This window comes from Pristiophorus japonicus, chromosome 20 (assembly GCF_044704955.1).
Source record: "Pristiophorus japonicus isolate sPriJap1 chromosome 20, sPriJap1.hap1, whole genome shotgun sequence".
In the NCBI taxonomy this organism is placed as follows: Eukaryota; Metazoa; Chordata; class Chondrichthyes; family Pristiophoridae; genus Pristiophorus; species Pristiophorus japonicus.
In genome coordinates this window covers 28,383,163-28,399,521 of record NC_091996.1, presented here as the reverse complement: position 1 = coordinate 28,399,521, position 16,359 = coordinate 28,383,163, and the positions used below count along the sequence as shown (strand labels likewise).

The following is a 16,359-nucleotide window of genomic DNA, read 5'->3' as shown; positions in this document are numbered from 1 at the left end:
CATATCTCGTGTGTTTTGAGATCACTGCCTCTCACCTTTGATTTACCCCGTTATGCCTTTCCTTTTTGATCATTTCACATGTCTCATTCAGTCGTCACAATTTGAGGGAACATAGCCCTAGTCACTCTACTCTTTCCCATCTCCCACTTGCCATCCTCAGTAAATCTGTATTGCTTTTTTTCCAGGCCCTGCTAATGGCAGAGTCCAAAACTGAACACAATATTTCAGATGTGGTCTAACCATGCATGCTCAATATTTTCCCCAAAAGCCCATTTGCTTTTAAAAAGAAAACCATAATCAGATTTATACATATGCAAACTTGAATTCCACTGCTCCCTCAATGCATGAAAAAATTTACCATTTAAACAGTATTTTACCATTGACAAAATGTATACCCATTTTTGGATTAAATACAGCAGCTTGTTATCTGCCCATTCACATATCCCTCCATTCTTCCCGACAGCTTGATACCCAATTTGGAAGTATACTTTGACATCTATCCATATATGACAAAGTTCAGATAGATATACCTGTATTAATATAATAGAACAAAAGTTGTTCCAACATTAATCCTTCAGGCGTCCCACTATCCTGCCAGTCCATTTACCCACCTCAAGGCTGTCTGCCTGTCAACCATCTCTTTCCTCCACACGCAATATGATGCCACAGGCCCTATATTTTCACAACCACTTTAAGTGGCACATCACCAAGTCCATTTTGTAATCCATCTGCTGCACCCTTATCTACTTTGCTATTCTTTCCCCCAAAAATCTATACTCCAAGCATTTTTCAATGAGCAGTCTGAAAACCTGGTCATCACATTCATATCCTTTTCTAAAATCAACCAACTCTACCATAGCCTACCACGTGTCCCTGCATCCCATTCAACAATCCTTCTGCAAATACATCAGTGTGTGAATAGTTTCTTTACCTCTGGGTTTTCAGCAAATATAAACCTCAGAGATAGACCCTATAGATGCCAGTGCCATTGGACACAAAAACCTCTCAGAAGCAAATGTCACCATTTGCTTCCAAATGTCACCATTTGCTTCCAATAGCAAAGCTTAATGGGTGCCTTCGGTCTGCCAATTCAATCAGGTAGTTGATGCTTTGAGCTCAGTCTGCACATATAGGCCAACAATGTGCTCCAATCATAACTGGGCAGGATGGATCTCTGACATTGGACAGAGTTTGGACCAAACTTCGATTTGATGTTCTTGTTCAGATTTTGATAAACCAATGTCAATGCAAAGCAATTGTAAGCAGTTAACAATGTTAACGGAACAATGTTAACAGAACAGCCTACCAGTTTAGTTTAGCATTTTAAATAAGCTACACAAGTTACAAAATCACAAATTTAGTTTGAGCCAAAACAGATGGGTAACACAATTTTTTGTTGTTTTACTCAGTTAAAATGACGAATTACTAAGTTTAAATAAATAGATATCAGCGTCGATGTGGACTTTAAAGGGCAAGCACTCTGCAGTAAAGGTTGATGGCAGCATTTCACTCTACCTACTTGCAATGGAACTAAACTTCAGCGATGTTGCACAGATTGAAGAGTTTACCAAATTCAGACTCGTCAGTTTTAGTGTAAATAACAGGATGTGTCACTGTACATGCACCAATTGTCAGCATACTATACACCATCTTCCCCTGCAGTATCCAAATCTCGTTTGTCGAGGTTTTTAATGTCACTTCATTTTACAAGGCATTCCAACTAAAAACACCACGTAGGCCAGTTTTAAAAAGCCAATCAGGTTTATTTAATTGGGAATTTGCTTAGATTCTTGAGAATTCGTAAGTCTGTGGGAACATACAATGATTCCTGTCCACAAGCCGTCCCAGAAATGAATTACTATAAAAACAGGTCACTCAGATAGACAAGTTTTGACAAGAGGGTGCAAGATAATCGCAGCATTTCTTACATCCCCTCGAATTTGTTTGGACTTGTTTTATTGGGAAAATGTATCAACCCTAAACATGGCAATAAAACAAATCAAAAACCACAAGCCTTTTCTTAAATTTAATAACTTCTGTAGGAGAACATTTATGCTTTCACAGCAAATTTGCGCATGGGGTACAGGCGCTCTTTCCGTTGCATTTTCTTGGTCTTCAAACTCTCCTCATATTTGTTTAGTCGGCGACGCATGGCACGGGTCTTCTTGGGTCGCAGATCCAAAGGCTTGTACTTCTTGCCCTAAAACATAGAAGTAAACTTTGATCAGCACAGTGAGCTAAACATTTTGTAGCTCACAAACTGAATTCAAATTCTCAAACTGCCACAGTGGGATTGAGCTCATTGTCTCTGCTTCATTAGTCCAAGTCCTTGGATTACTAGTCCAGTAACATAACCATATTACCAAATTATTAAATTTTGTGCTCGAGGCTCACATCCACGAGGCCTAGGTTTGAGACTCATCACACAGAACTCTAAGCCAGCAAAGAGATTTTTTTGTTCCAGTGAGTTCAAATCCAGGGCCCAGAGGCAAAACAACAATGCATTAACCCAACTGCATCACCCAGTTCCTCCTCTCCCAAAGTGCTCAACTAGAACACCTTCGACAATGCTCTACACCCCACCGACCCTTCCTTCATGCCTCGTCCCAGAAGACCAATTCAGTACCAAATAGCAGGCATTTTTGTATGCTGTGGGCTTTTGCCCACTAACTCTGTTCAGAATGCTCACCCGCCAATAAAAAGGACACAACCAGCAGAAAGCGAACTCATCCTTCTAGCCTGCTCTGGATGGTGAACTAAAGGGAGATCAAATATTTGTGTATACACACACATACGAGATGGAAAGATCTGTGCATCACACTTTCAATAGAAATGAAAGTCACATGCGTGTCCACACACCAATGAACATGATTAAAACGACACAAGAACAAGCAGTAGAGAGACGCCCGAGTGGACAAGCAGAGCAAGAGTTGAGACTCAGGAGAGAAGTGGAAACACAGCAACAAAAAATTGTACCTTTTCCTAAGCAAAGTTCTGCATTATTCTGGCTCGCTTGAACCAGGTGTTGCAAGAGAAAGAATTTAAATTGGCGGGGGGGGGTGAACAGGACAGCTTCCTAAAATCAGAACACAAGAGAGTTCTACCACATCAGCACACTCTTGGCACTGGTGCATAGCTGACCAGAAACATAGCCCAGAAAGGCAGAACCATGCTCCCAGACAAGCCCGCCTTCAAATAAATACTAGAAACTTTGCAGAATAAGCACAGACTGCTGCAAACAGACAAGATCCAAATTCAAGTTTACCGCCCAGCAGTTACATGCTCTACTATACAAGGCACGACCCCATTCCCAAGAATCTAAAGTTACTTTTAGAAATCAGTAAAAATGGATAATTTCACCCAATTGTAACAATTTCAGTAGTACCGCATAAATGATTGGAATCGCACATTCACCCTTTCAGGATCATTGTAAGAAACTCTTATTTTCTGAGTGACATCCCACAAAAATTAAACTAATTTATAGACCATCGCAGAAAGCAAGTGTGTGTTTGGACTTGTGGTACAATTGAAAGATTCTTCACTAGAAACATGCTTTGTTCAAACTCCACTTCTGCACCCAATTTTCAAAACCTCCAACAGGAAACGACAATCAAGAGTGGCTGCTTTTCTCTCGATAGCCCAGGAGCAGCGAGGTTGGAATCAGGCTATTTAGTGTTGAAGATATATCTCATCAGATCATTTCAATTAGGTAACTTTGAGTTGAATGGATGGTAAAGGAGACAGGAGCAGAATATGGGACCAGATCACAGATCCATATATCAATTTCCCACTGCACGTCTGTGCCACTAGGAGTGCAGAGGGTAGCCCAGGCACGATACCCATTTAGGCTAAGTTTTTCTCCATAATTCTAATTAGTGGGGCAGCCTACTTGGGTTAACAGGCATATTATCCAGGTCAAGTGAAAATTCACTACATCCAAAGTCACCAGCAACCCATGCAGATCCAAGTGGAAGAGACAACTGGAAATCTAAAACACAAAACTTGTATTTATATAGCGCATTTAATGCTTCAAGGCATTATCAAACAAAATTTGACACTGAGCCATATAAGGAGATATTAGGACAGACTTCGTCAAAGAGGGAGGTTTTAAGGAGCACCTTAAACGGGGGGAGGGGTAGGGAGGTTTCGGGAGGGAATTCCAGAGTTTAGGGCCTAGGCAAGATTCACTATATCCAAAGTCACCAAAATACTGAAAACACCTCAGCAGGCCAGGCAGTATTTATGGCGAACAGACAAGCTGTTTCGGGTATAGACCCTCCCCAAAACTGCAAGACATTACTACCAATGATCATTTCAAAAGGAAAAGAACCTGGGAAAAGGAAAAAAAAACAGGAGTAGAAATAGAACGACCTGTGTCTAAGTGGCGAACAGGAGATGGTTAAATGGCACAAGTGATATTAGCACAAGGCAATTGGAGGTGCAATGAGAGAAAACAAAGACATATGACCATTGGATAGCTAGAGGGGCGAGAGATGGCCATATAGAAAGAGAAGCATGAAAAACTGGCAAAAATGGAGACTATACACAAAACTGAAGCCAAATTTGAGAACTATCAGCTCAGAGAAATCAGGAAATAAATCTGAAATATTTAGAATGGCAGTGAGGCTATGAATGATAATTACCGCAATCCACTGTGGAATAAGCGCTATTTGCTTGGTGCATGAAATATGTATTGAATCCCATTGTTGCTGAACCTTTCTGCAAAGTACACCAGGCTCCACTTATCTTGGAGGGGCAGTTCATCTAATCAGGTAAACATCAAAAACCAGGACTGCTCAAACCGAATGCATTAATAGTAATGCAAGCATGGCCAATCCTCCCTACTCTGAGCTCCCCAGTCCTTGCTGACTCCATATTTGGAATATAGCAACACCTCTACCGTTGCAATAGATTGCAATTTATACAGTGGACAAATGAGTACAAATAAGTCCTTTGTTAAAAAAAATGCACACTGTGCAATAGTAATGCTTCAAATTACCAGCATTTTCTTGCAGTTGCTATAAACACCATCCCAGGTTCTGCTGTGGAATTGCACACATTACAAAAATGCATTGCATAAAAGCTTGAACTTACTTTGTAGAATTTTCTCAAGTTCTCTTTCTGCGTCTGATTGATGACAGTAAGGACTCTAGCAATGGACTTGCGCACGACACGGCTAAAGTGGGGGGAAGGAAAAATATCATTACAGCCATTCACAAATTTTGCCAATCATCAAGAACAAGGAAAGCAGTTATCAAAAAAAAAGTGTACCACTTTATCTCACATGGGAGTGCGAATACCGATATGGACTGGTTGGGCCGAATGACATGGTTCTGTGTTGTAACCTCCAAGCATTAGAAAGCAGTGATCCCATTAGGGCATCTACTTCATGCCAGCAGCTAAATCATTGAAACCTTCAGTACACAGTTAACCCACAATTTAAGCAAGGCTCCACAGCCTGTCACTTCTACAAAGGGCAATTTTAATAACTGGCGTGTTCAATAGAAACATAGAAAATAGGTGCAGGAGTAGGCAATTCAGCCCTTCTAGCCTGCATTCAATGAGTTCATGGCTGAACATGCAACTTCAGTACCCCCTTCCTGCTTTCTCGCCATACCCCTTGATCCCCCGAGTAGTAAGGACTTCATCTAACTCCCTTTTGAATATATTTAGTGAATTGGCCTCAACTACTTTCTGTGGTAGAGAATTCCACAGGTTCACCACTCTCTGGGTGAAGAAGTTTCTCCTCATCTCGGTCCTAAATGGCTGACCTCTTATCCTTAGACTGTGACCCCTGGTTCTGGACTTCCCCAACATTGGGAACATTCTTCCTGCATCTAACCTGTCTAAACCCGTCAGAATTTTAAACGTTTCTATGCGATCCCCTCTCATTCTTCTGAACTCCAGTGAATACAAGCCCAGTTGATCCAGTCTTTCTTGATAGGTCAGTCCCACCATCCCGGGAATCAGTCTGGTGAACCTTCGCTGCACTCCCTCAATAGCAAGAATGTCCTTCCTCAAGTTAGGAGACCAAAACTGTACACAATACTCCAGGTGTGGCCTCACCAAGGCCCTGTATAACTGTAGCAACACCTACCTGCCCCTGTACTCAAATCTCCTCGCTATGAAGGCCAACATGCCATTTGCTTTCTTAACCACCTGCTGTACCTGCATGCCAACCTTCAATGACTGATGTACCATGACACCCAGGTCTCGTAGCACCTCCCCTTTTCCTAATCTGTCACCATTCAGATAATAGTCTGTCTCTGTTTTTACCACCAAAGTGGATAACCTCACATTTATCCACATTATACTTCATCTGCCATGCATTTGCCCACTCACCTAACCTATCCAAGTCACTCTGCAGCCTCATAGCATCCTCCTCGCAGCTCACACTGCCACCCAACTTAGTGTCATCCGCAAATTTGGAGATACTACATTTAATCCCCTCGTCTAAATCATTAATGTACAATGTAAACAGCTGGGGCCCCAGCACAGAACCTTGCGGTACCCCACTAGTCACTGCCTGCCATTCTGAAAAGTACCCATTTACTCCTACTCTTTGCTTCCTGTCTGACAACCATTTCTCAATCCACATCAGCACACTACCCCCAATCCCATGTGCTTTAACTTTGCACATTAATCTCTTGTGTGGGACCTTGTCAAAAGCCTTCTGAAAGTCCAAATATACCACATCAACTGGTTCTCCCTTGTCCACTTTACTGGAAACATCCTCAAAAAATTCCAGAAGATTTGTCAAGCATGATTTCCCTTTCACAAATCCATGCTGACTTGGACCTATCATGTCACCATTTTCCAAATGCACTGCTATGACATCCTTAATAATTGATTCCATCATTTTACCCACTACTGAGGTCAGGCTGACCGGTCTACAGTTCCGTGTTTTCTCTCTCCCTCCTTTTTTTAAAAAGTGGGGTTACATTGGCTACCCTCCACTCGATAGGAACTGATCCAGAGTCAATGGAATGTTGGAAAATGACTGTCAATACATCCACTATTTCCAAGGCCACCTCAAGTACTCTGGGATGCAGTCCATCAGGCCCTGGGGATTTATCGGCCTTCAATCCCATCAATTTCCCCAACACAATTTCCCGACTAATAAAGATTTCCCTCAGTTCCTCCTCCTTACTAGACCCTCTGACCCCTTTTATATCCGGAAGGTTGTTGGTGTCCTCCTTAGTGAATACCGAACCAAAGTACTTGTTCAACTGGTCTGCCATTTCTTTGTTCCCCGTTATGACTTCCCCTGATTCTGACTGCAGGGGACCTACGTTTGTCTTTACTAACCTTTTTCTCTTTACATACCTATAGAAACTTTTGCAATCCGCCTTAATGTTCCCTGCAAGCTTCTTCTCGTACTCCATTTTCCCTGCCCTAATCAAACCCTTTGTCCTCCTCTGCTGAGTTCTAAATTTCTCCCAGTCCCCGGGTTCGCTGCTATTTCTGGCCAATTTGTATGCCACTTCCTTGGCTTTAATACTATCCCTGATCTCCCTTGATAGCCACGGTTGAGCCACCTTCCCTTTTTTATTTTTACGTCAGACAGGAGTGTACAATTGTTGTAGTTCATCCATGCGGTCTCTAAATGTCTGCCATTGCCCATCCACAGTCAACCCCTTAAGTATCATTCGCCAATCTATCCTAGCCAATTCACGCCTCATACCTTCAAAGTTACCCTTCTTTAAGTTCTACAGCCCATACTTACATCTTGGAAAGCTTGGATGCAGCTCCTCCAGTTACCTTAGCAACACGGAGCTGAGAGAGTTCCACCTTGAGGTCATCCAACTGCTTCAGTAGCTCCTCCTTCTTCTTGCCACGCAGATCACGTGCCTTGATTTTTGCCTATGTTTAAAAAGAGCCACCCTGTTACTGTTACACAAACCAATCCTCCAACCGGAGACAATTGATATTCCACATGCAAAAACTCCAGACAATACAAGTCACTGCAAATGCTACTCAGTGAGAGTAGTGAGCCTCCACCACCATTCAGTTAGATCATGGTTGATTCTGTACCTCAAATCCATTTACCAGTCTTCAATCCACACACAATATACAAAAATCTCTCTCAGTATTGAAAATTTCAATTGACCCAGCATCTACAGCTTTTCTGGGGAGTTCCAGATTTATTCTGGCACAGGCAGTGGATCAAATGGCCTCCTTCTGTACTGTATCATTCTATGATTTCCATTACTCCTACCTAGCAAAAGCTTAATTTTAAGATTATGCCTCCTTGTTTTGGATTGCCCCATAAGAATATTTCTCCACCCTAACGAATCCCTTTATCATCTAAAGATTTTAATTAGATCACCCTTCAACCTCACGTGTTTACACAGCCTGCCCTCAATTTAATCTTTAAAGCCCCAGTACCATTCTGGTGAATCGACACTGTATTCGCACCATCCAAGGTGCGGTACCTAAAACTGAACGCAGCACTCCAGGTGTGGTCTGACCAAGGCACTGTATAATTTCCCTCCTTTTGGAGATGCCAGCCAACTTTCTATTAGCACTATCAACACCAAAGTCCTCACCATCTACATTGTCACAGATGATCAGAAGCCTATCTGAATCAACTGGACCAACGCCACGCCATGACGACAAGAGCACATACTCTGCAATAAGCCACTCACCTCCTGACCCCTCAAAGCCTCGACCATTTACACAGCTCAAGTCAGCAGCATGGTGGAATAGTCACTACTTGTCTGGATAGGTTCAGCCATAACATTGAAGAAGTTTGACACATCCATGACAAACTTGATCAGCACTACTGCCATTGAACTCTATAACTAATACCAGCATTGTACATCAATATCCACAGGATTCAATGCAGCAACTCACCAAGTTTACTGCCTAGCCCTGGGATCTCTATCACTAAGCTGGACGAGCAGAGAAATGATTGAACCACCACCAACTCCAAGTTTCCCTCCGAAGTCACGTGCCATGCTGACTTGGTCACAAGAACATAAGAAATAGGAACAGCCTGCTCTGCCATTCAATAAGATCATGGACTCTGCTCCACTTCGCCACCCACTCCCCATAACCTTTTATCATTTAAGAAACTGTCTATTTCTGTCTTAAATTTATTCAATGTCCAGTTTCCACAGCTCTCTGAGGCAGCGAATTCCAATTTTACAACCCTCAGAGAAGAAATTTCTCATTGTGTTTTAAATGCGCGGCCCCTTATTCTAAGATCGTGCCCTCTAGTTCTAGTCTCTCCCATCAGTGGAAACATCCTCTCTGCATCCACCTTGTCAAGCCCTCTCATAATCTTATACGTTTCGATAAGATCACCTTTCTTCTGAATTCCAATGAGTAGAGGCCCAACCTACTCAACCTTTCATCATAAGTCAACCCTCATGTCCAGAATCAACCTAGTGAACCTTCTCTGAACTGCTTCCAAAGCAAGTATATCCTTTCGGAAATATGGAAACAAAGACTGTACGCAGTATTCCAGGTGTGGCCTAACCAATACCCTGTATAGATCTAGCAAGACTTCCCTGCTTTTATACTCCATCCCCTTTGCAATAAAGACCAAGATTCCATTGGCCTTCCTGATCACTTGCATACTATCCTTTAGTGTTTCATGCACAAGTACCCCCAGGTCCCACTGTACTGCAGCACTTTGCAATCTTTCTCCATTTAAATAATAACTTGCTCTTTGATTTTTTTTGCCAAAGTGCATGACCTCACACTTTCCAACACTATACGCCACCTGCCAAATGAACTGCCGCCAAAGCAAGTATATCCTTTCGTAAATATGGAAACCAAAACTGCACACAGTATTCCAGGTGTGGCCTCACCGATACCTTATATAACTGTAGCAAGACTTCCCTGCTTTTATACTCCATCCCCTTTGTAATATACCAGCAAAGTCCCCAAATACCCTACCCAATACCATTATGGGAGCACGGTTACTAAAAAGAACTGCAGCAGGGTACAAAACCCATCACCTGTTCAGAGTGGCATAGGGTGGGCAATAAAAAGAGCTGCCTCGCCATCTTCACCCACATTGCTGCACAATTTGTAATGAAGCAAGATTGTGTGTGGGGGGGGGGGGGAGAACTGAGCAACGGGAGGTCCGCCAGCACCATTAGGTGTTTGGTTTTAATGCCTTTCCCCTGCAGCTCAAAGGCCCAGTTACATGGACCGCACAGACCCATGTTACCCCAGGGCCTGAGGCGGACAGGGCCCGGCGGCGGTTCACCACAAGCCGAAGTCTGGGCCTCCGGTTAAAAAGCCTGAGACGATCGCTCCCCGACACAAAGCCAGCAGGATCACAGACCCGCCAGCGGGCCGAAAGAGCCCCCCGCAACCCCCCGAGCGCCGCCATTTGCAAAGAAAAGCCGGGAAGCCAAGCCGCAGCCTCCACCAAATAATTCATAATTTTACAAACAAATACCCCACAAACCATCATAAATAACGGCGGCAGCCGGGAGAGCGGGGCTTGGGGCCGAGCGGCAGCGAGTTACTGTCGCTCCGCCGCCGATAGTTTGTTAGGATTGATGCGGATTGCGCCGGCAGCCACTCACATATCCTACCATTTTCTCGGGGCAAGCGCAGGAAAAGGGCTAGCGAGGGGGCGGGGCCAGTATTTCCATGTGACCAGCTCTATCACCAGCGCCTCACCGAAAGGGGGGGGGGTGACGGAAGAGATGATCACTGATTATTCAAATATTGAAATTTAAACTCACATCATTGCACTTTAAAAGCTGTTAATATAATATTTTTACGACCGTACGATTAGAATGGGAACGAAGACGGTGTGCAGACTTTATTGGGTTTTGTTTGTGTGAGCACCCCCCCCCCCCCCTCTCTCACACAGTGTATTGCGGAGGTTGTTTCCGGTTCCGGGGCGAGGTTGCAGCAGGCCCGGGTCTGAGGGAGTGCAGGCAGTGGGACTCGGCGGCGGCCGGGATTTTGAGTGCAGCCTCCGCTTAAGTAGGAGCTGTGGGGGAAGGAGGGGAAGGGCAGGGTGGATTTGGAAAGCGAGCGATTACCATCCCGATTGGCCTTTGGTTTTTTTATTTTTTCATTTTAAAAGCCGAAGCCGAAGCCGGGGGTGGGAGGGGGGGAAGTAGGCAAATGGCGAGAAACACGCTCTCCAACCGGTTCCGGAAAGTCGACATTGACGAGTACGACGAGAACAAGTTTGTGGACGAGCAGGAGGAGGCGGTGGAGCAGCAGGGCCCCGACTCGGTGGAAGTGGACAGTTTGATCAGGCAATATCCTTCAGGGAGAGGGCGGCCCGGGAGCGGGAGCGGGAGCGGGAGCGGGTGGCCTGGGAGCGGGTGGGGGTGGACCGCAAGGTGACAGCTCGTTACCCTGGCAACCGCGCGCCCACCCCCTCATTCCGCCCACAAACGGCGGCTGGGTTTGCGAGTGTTTACCGGCCGGGCTGCAGTCGGTCCCCAGGCAGCCGCTTGCACTAATACACTCTCAATGGATTGTTTCATATCGGTTGCTGTTGGTCGCTTCATTGGCCACACACTCCCCCCACCCCACCCCCGTACTCTGTTGCTCATGTATGCCAATCTTGTGTAAGATTTGTTCAAAGACCTTTTTAATCTCCGCGAAGTTGGAAACGAGGGAGTCGTTGTTTTCAGTCGTAACGTTAAAAATACCACCACAGATTAGTTTCAGCGTTTCGAACCAGATCCCGATGCACCCCTGAAATGGGTGCACTGTACTAACCCTTGCTTTTCGTCTTCAGAAAATAATGACGAATTCATGGCGCACACCATTTAGTTTGTGTGTAGAATCATCAATTTATGACAGACATGCCATGAATTCCACCTCCATAAACTGCTGGAAGATTAACTCCAGCGTTAGCTAAAACTGAAAACATTATAATCGCGCCGTGAGCCTCCCCATTGAAGTTAATTGTGTCATGAAATTGCTGGATTTATGTTGTGAGGACCCCGTTAATGACTGATTTGTGGCCCAGAGAGTGAACAATGAAACTGAGCGGTCTCACCCCCGCAGGTAGTAAATTGTATCTAGAGGTATTTTAAATATATATTCGTGTCTCAATCCACTTTCCCCCTCTTTTTATATATAAAATTTACTCTTTCCTTCTGTTGTTTGCTTTTTTTCTCTATCCTTTCATTTAATTGGTTATAGAGATAGACCATTGAGCATGAGGTCCTTGATGCAACATTGACATCACTGCATCAGTATCATGTTCACATTTCCAGCAACTTGCAGTGCAAATATAGTGCGATCTGAAGGGTGAGTAAAAAGGTCCAGCTCGCATCCCTTGTCGCAAAATGCACCATTCCAGCCATTTCTGGATCAATATATCTGGCTTTGCTGGTATATAATCTACCCTACATAAATCATCTTTTGGTTGTCAATTTTTCAGGAGATCTTGTTCTGTTCTATATAACTGGCATAGATTTGTAGCAAGCCCATCGAGTGTAGTGGTATGGGTAATGATGATATATTGGTATTTTTCAATTTTAAGAATCCAGAGTATCTAAGTCTAAAATCCTAATTTCTAAAACTGTTGAGCACCATATGACCTGGTTGTTGACTTTCCTTGTGATGTGAAGGATATGAGTGAAATACAGTATGTCTAAAAGCTAATTGCTAAGGTGTATAACTGAAATAGCAGCCACGTCATGTCCAAAACTATGTTTAGCTGTGTATGAACCTGTAACTTACAGAACACAAGTTCTTACAGGTTTAAATGCTTGAAAAAAATGTTTGTAATATTCCTTAACCTGTAATGTACAGGTGACATGCTTAGTGCATTCCATGCAGCATTAAGGAACCCTCCAGTCAACATGAAGAATCAAGCAGTTAAGGTATTTAATGAAATCAACCTCGTTCTTCAAAAAAAATTATTTGAAATGTCTGAACTGTGCACAAATGCGTAGCTTGTCTCCAAGAATGCATCTGACTATCTTGAGCAAAAACATTTACCAGATCTCTTCTATCTGCACAAAGATTCATTTCCTGTCGCTGTTTGATGAGATTAATACAATGGCTTTTCTGGTTTTGCTACATTAATTGAAGGGGTCATATCACCTCACAGTTCAGAGCGTTTTGCCGGATTTCAGTTAATGGTCTTTTGATTATCCATTTAAGTGACCATGGTATCCTCTTGTAATCGCTTTATTGGGTATAAGCCTTTAATATTTGATTTGTTGTAATCTCTTTTTTTAACTATTGCTGGATATGGTATAAATCTATTCAAAACATAGACCAACAGTACTTTCACAATTTCTAGCACCTTCAGGGAAAATTCTTAAGTTTGTTGTATTGTGAAAAATTCTACTAACCAGGTAGTTTTTGGTCCCTGCCACAAAATCCATTCCCTAGCCACTGACTCCATCCCTCTCCCCAACTGAACCAGACGGTTTGCAACCTTGGTGTCATGTTTGATCCTGAAATGAGCTTTTGACCACATCTGCAGCATAACTAAGACCGCCTATTTCCACCTCTGTAATATCGCCCGTCTCCGCCCCTGCCTCAGCTCATCCGCTGCTGAAGCCCTCAACGCTCTCCTGGTTAGCCTCCCACATTCTATCCTACATAAACTAGAGGTGATCCAAAACCTGGCTGCCCATGTCCTAACTCGCACCAAGTCCCCATCACCCTTGAGCTCGCTGACCGACATTGGCTCCTGGTTAAGCAACGCCTCGATTTCAAAATTCTCATCGTTTTCAAATCTCTCCATGGCCTCGCCCTTCCCTATCTCTCTCATCTCCTCCAGCCGCTCCCCCCCCCCCCCCCCCGAGATGTCTGCGCTCCTCTAATTTTGCCCTCTTGAGCATCCCTGATTATAATCGCTCAACCATTGGTGGCCATGTCTCCTGTTGCCCAAGCCTCTCTGCCTTTTGGTCTGCCCTAGAATTTCTCCTTGTGTGGCTCGGTATCAACTATTTTGGTCTCACAATACTCCTATGAAGTGCTTCACTATATAAATACAAGTTATTGTTGATACTAGTCAGTCAGCTGAACAAAAAGGCTGAGGAAAATGGAAGGCAATATATTCAAATAATTGCTAATAAAATGTCATTTTAATTTCCTGTAATTTAATCTTGCAATATTCGGACTAGAAATCATTTAATCGTTGTGCATGTGCAGCTTTTTTCTTCACATTTGAAACATGTAAAACACACTAACTTCACCTTTTCTTTCAATTCACAGGAGCGGGCACAGGGAATAGTTCTCAAAGTCCTTACATCCTTTAAAAGTAGTGAGATAGAACAGGCTGTTAAGACATTAGATAGAAATGGTATTGACCTTTTAATGAAGTACATTTATAAAGGTTTTGAAAAACCCACAGAAAACAGCAGTGCGATATTACTGCAGTGGCATGAAAAGGTAATGGAGTTTCTTTTTGTCTTTAATTATTCTGCTTTTGCCATGATACTGCAGTTGTACAAGGCCTTGGTGATGCCACACCTTGAATATTGTGTGCAGTTTTGGTCTCCTAATCTGAGGAAGGACATTCTTGCTATTAAGGGAGTGCAGTGAAGGTTCACCAGACTGATTCCCGGGATGGCAGGACTGACACAGGAAGAAAGACTGGATCGACTAGGCTTATATTCATTGGAATTTAGAAGAATGAGAGGGAATCTCATATAAAATTCTGACGGGACTGGACAGGTTAGATGCAGGAAGAATGTTCCCGATGTTGGGGAAGTCCAGAACCAGGGGTCACAGTCTAAGGATAAGGGTAAGCCATTTAGGACCGAAATGAGGAGAAACTTCTTCACTCAGAATTGTGAACCTGTGGAATTCTCTACCACAGAAAGTTGTTGAGGCCAATTTGTTAGATGTGGCCCTTATGGCTAAAAGGATCAAGGGGTATGGAGAGAAAGCAGGAATGGGATACTGAAGTTGCATAACCAGCCATGATCTTATTGAATGGTGGTGCAGGCTCGAAGGGCCAAATGGCCTACTCCTGCACTTATTTTCTATGTTAAGGAGGAAGACAGGTGCGTGATCTGATTCCACATCTACCAATGCTGGGAGGGTGATGGGCATTCAAGACTCACTCATAAAATATCTGGCCTGTTATATTTAGAAATTTGACAGGCATACTGTTACTGTTTCACTATGATCAATTGCTGGATATGTAAAATTAACTCAGCTTGGCTTAATCTGTAGCACTCTTAAGTTAGAAGGCTGTGGGTTTGTGTTGGCTGTGTCACTATGAAGCACATAAACCAGACCAACACTTCAGTCTTTCACATGAGTTGTTAAACATAAGTCTTTGCATAGTATCATGGGATCTTAGACAAAGAGGAGTTCTAATCTGTCCACTGTTTCTCCTTACACTAGCACCACCAAAGAGAGATTATCTGATGATTTATTCACTTGTACAACATTGCTGTGCACAAATTGACTGCTTACTTCAAAAAGTAATTCAGGGCTATGAATCACTTTGAGGATGTACTAAGGTGCTATATCAATGCAGGTTCTTTGCATGTAGATTTAATGTATCAAGGGACTAAACTGGTAAATACTTAATTTGCACTGCTAAAAAATGTAAAAGTGTTTTGAATGTGTAGTTGAGGATTGTTTTTTTAATTTAAAGGAAAACTTTTAAATGATTTGAGAACTTTTTCCTTCTGTCCCCTCAGGCATTAGCAGTGGGTGGAGTAGGTTGCATAGTACGAGTTCTCACTGCAAGAAAAACTGTTTGAAAAGTTACTACACGCTGACCTGATGAACAGAAAGCTGTTGGAAAGTATATGAGGAAGCAACAGCGAAAGGGAAATATTTGAACCCATCCTCAAAAGATTAATTCATATTAAATGAAATTATTTTGAAAAACTATGTTGGAATGCTCTTTTTATCTTAATAGGTTGTGGTGGAAAGTTTGTATTACTGTATGTTTTGGCCAAGTATGACATGCAAGAACTTGCACATCTTCAGTTCCCGTACCATTTTTGTTTTTACCTTTTTGAAATCTGTTTTGAGAAACCAAATAGTGTGACTAAAACACACATTCACATGATGGAAAAGCAATGATATGACATTGTGCTGTTGTGTTCAAAGCATTGGGTGTTTTACCCAGAATTGTTTGTGCCATGTTGAGTACTGATGGACTTACAAAACTTCAGGGTCAGTACATACAGTATTATAATTTGTTTTATTTCTTTGGGTCACTTTCATACTTTGTTTTTGTACAGTTATTGGTAGATGTAGTATGGTACATATGGCAATAGTAGTAGCTGAACTACCAGGGAAGAAATTATTGTAAAGTGCCTGCTGCAAAATAAAGCTCGTCGATCCTTTTTCGTGGACAGCTTTTTGTTGTATTATATCAAAAATTTTCACATTGGATTTGCAACTTGTCCAAGGGAAGCAGTAAGGAAATGCCTA

The 16,359-nt window shown here is 42.9% G+C and overlaps 2 protein-coding genes across 2 annotated transcripts; one reads left to right on the top strand and one right to left on the bottom strand.

The window, feature by feature from the left end:
* Window positions 1-2,012: 2,012 nt before the first annotated feature.
* Window positions 2,013-10,444, bottom strand: LOC139232459 (large ribosomal subunit protein uL29). The gene is made up of 4 exons (XM_070862675.1): window positions 10,418-10,444; window positions 7,727-7,863; window positions 5,095-5,176; window positions 2,013-2,200 (listed from the first exon to the last, which is right to left on the bottom strand). The coding sequence occupies exons 1-4, from the start codon at window positions 10,430-10,432 to the stop codon at window positions 2,051-2,053; spliced, it is 384 nt and encodes a 127-aa protein (XP_070718776.1). The 5' UTR covers window positions 10,433-10,444; the 3' UTR covers window positions 2,013-2,050.
* Window positions 10,445-10,880: 436 nt separating this feature from the next.
* Window positions 10,881-16,271, top strand: arpc5lb (actin related protein 2/3 complex, subunit 5-like, b). The gene is made up of 4 exons (XM_070862674.1): window positions 10,881-11,241; window positions 12,753-12,824; window positions 14,173-14,349; window positions 15,615-16,271. The coding sequence occupies exons 1-4, from the start codon at window positions 11,101-11,103 to the stop codon at window positions 15,675-15,677; spliced, it is 453 nt and encodes a 150-aa protein (XP_070718775.1). The 5' UTR covers window positions 10,881-11,100; the 3' UTR covers window positions 15,678-16,271.
* The last annotated feature ends 88 nt before the right edge of the window (window positions 16,272-16,359 follow it).

Bases quoted from the DNA above. Each gene is read 5' to 3' on its own strand.
- LOC139232459 (XM_070862675.1), bottom strand. The intron at 5,177-7,726 runs GTAAGTATGGGC...CCCCCACTTTAG, and splicing joins GCATCCAAGCTTTCCAAGAT to CCGTGTCGTGCGCAAGTCCA. The intron at 2,201-5,094 runs GTAAGTTCAAGC...TCTATGTTTTAG, and splicing joins ACTTGAGAAAATTCTACAAA to GGCAAGAAGTACAAGCCTTT.
- arpc5lb (XM_070862674.1), top strand. From the start codon at position 11,101: ATGGCGAGAAACACGCTCTCCAACCGGTTCCGGAAAGTCGACATTGAC. The intron at 11,242-12,752 runs TATCCTTCAGGG...CTGTAATGTACA, and splicing joins TGGACAGTTTGATCAGGCAA to GGTGACATGCTTAGTGCATT. The intron at 14,350-15,614 runs GTAATGGAGTTT...CTGTCCCCTCAG, and splicing joins TACTGCAGTGGCATGAAAAG to GCATTAGCAGTGGGTGGAGT.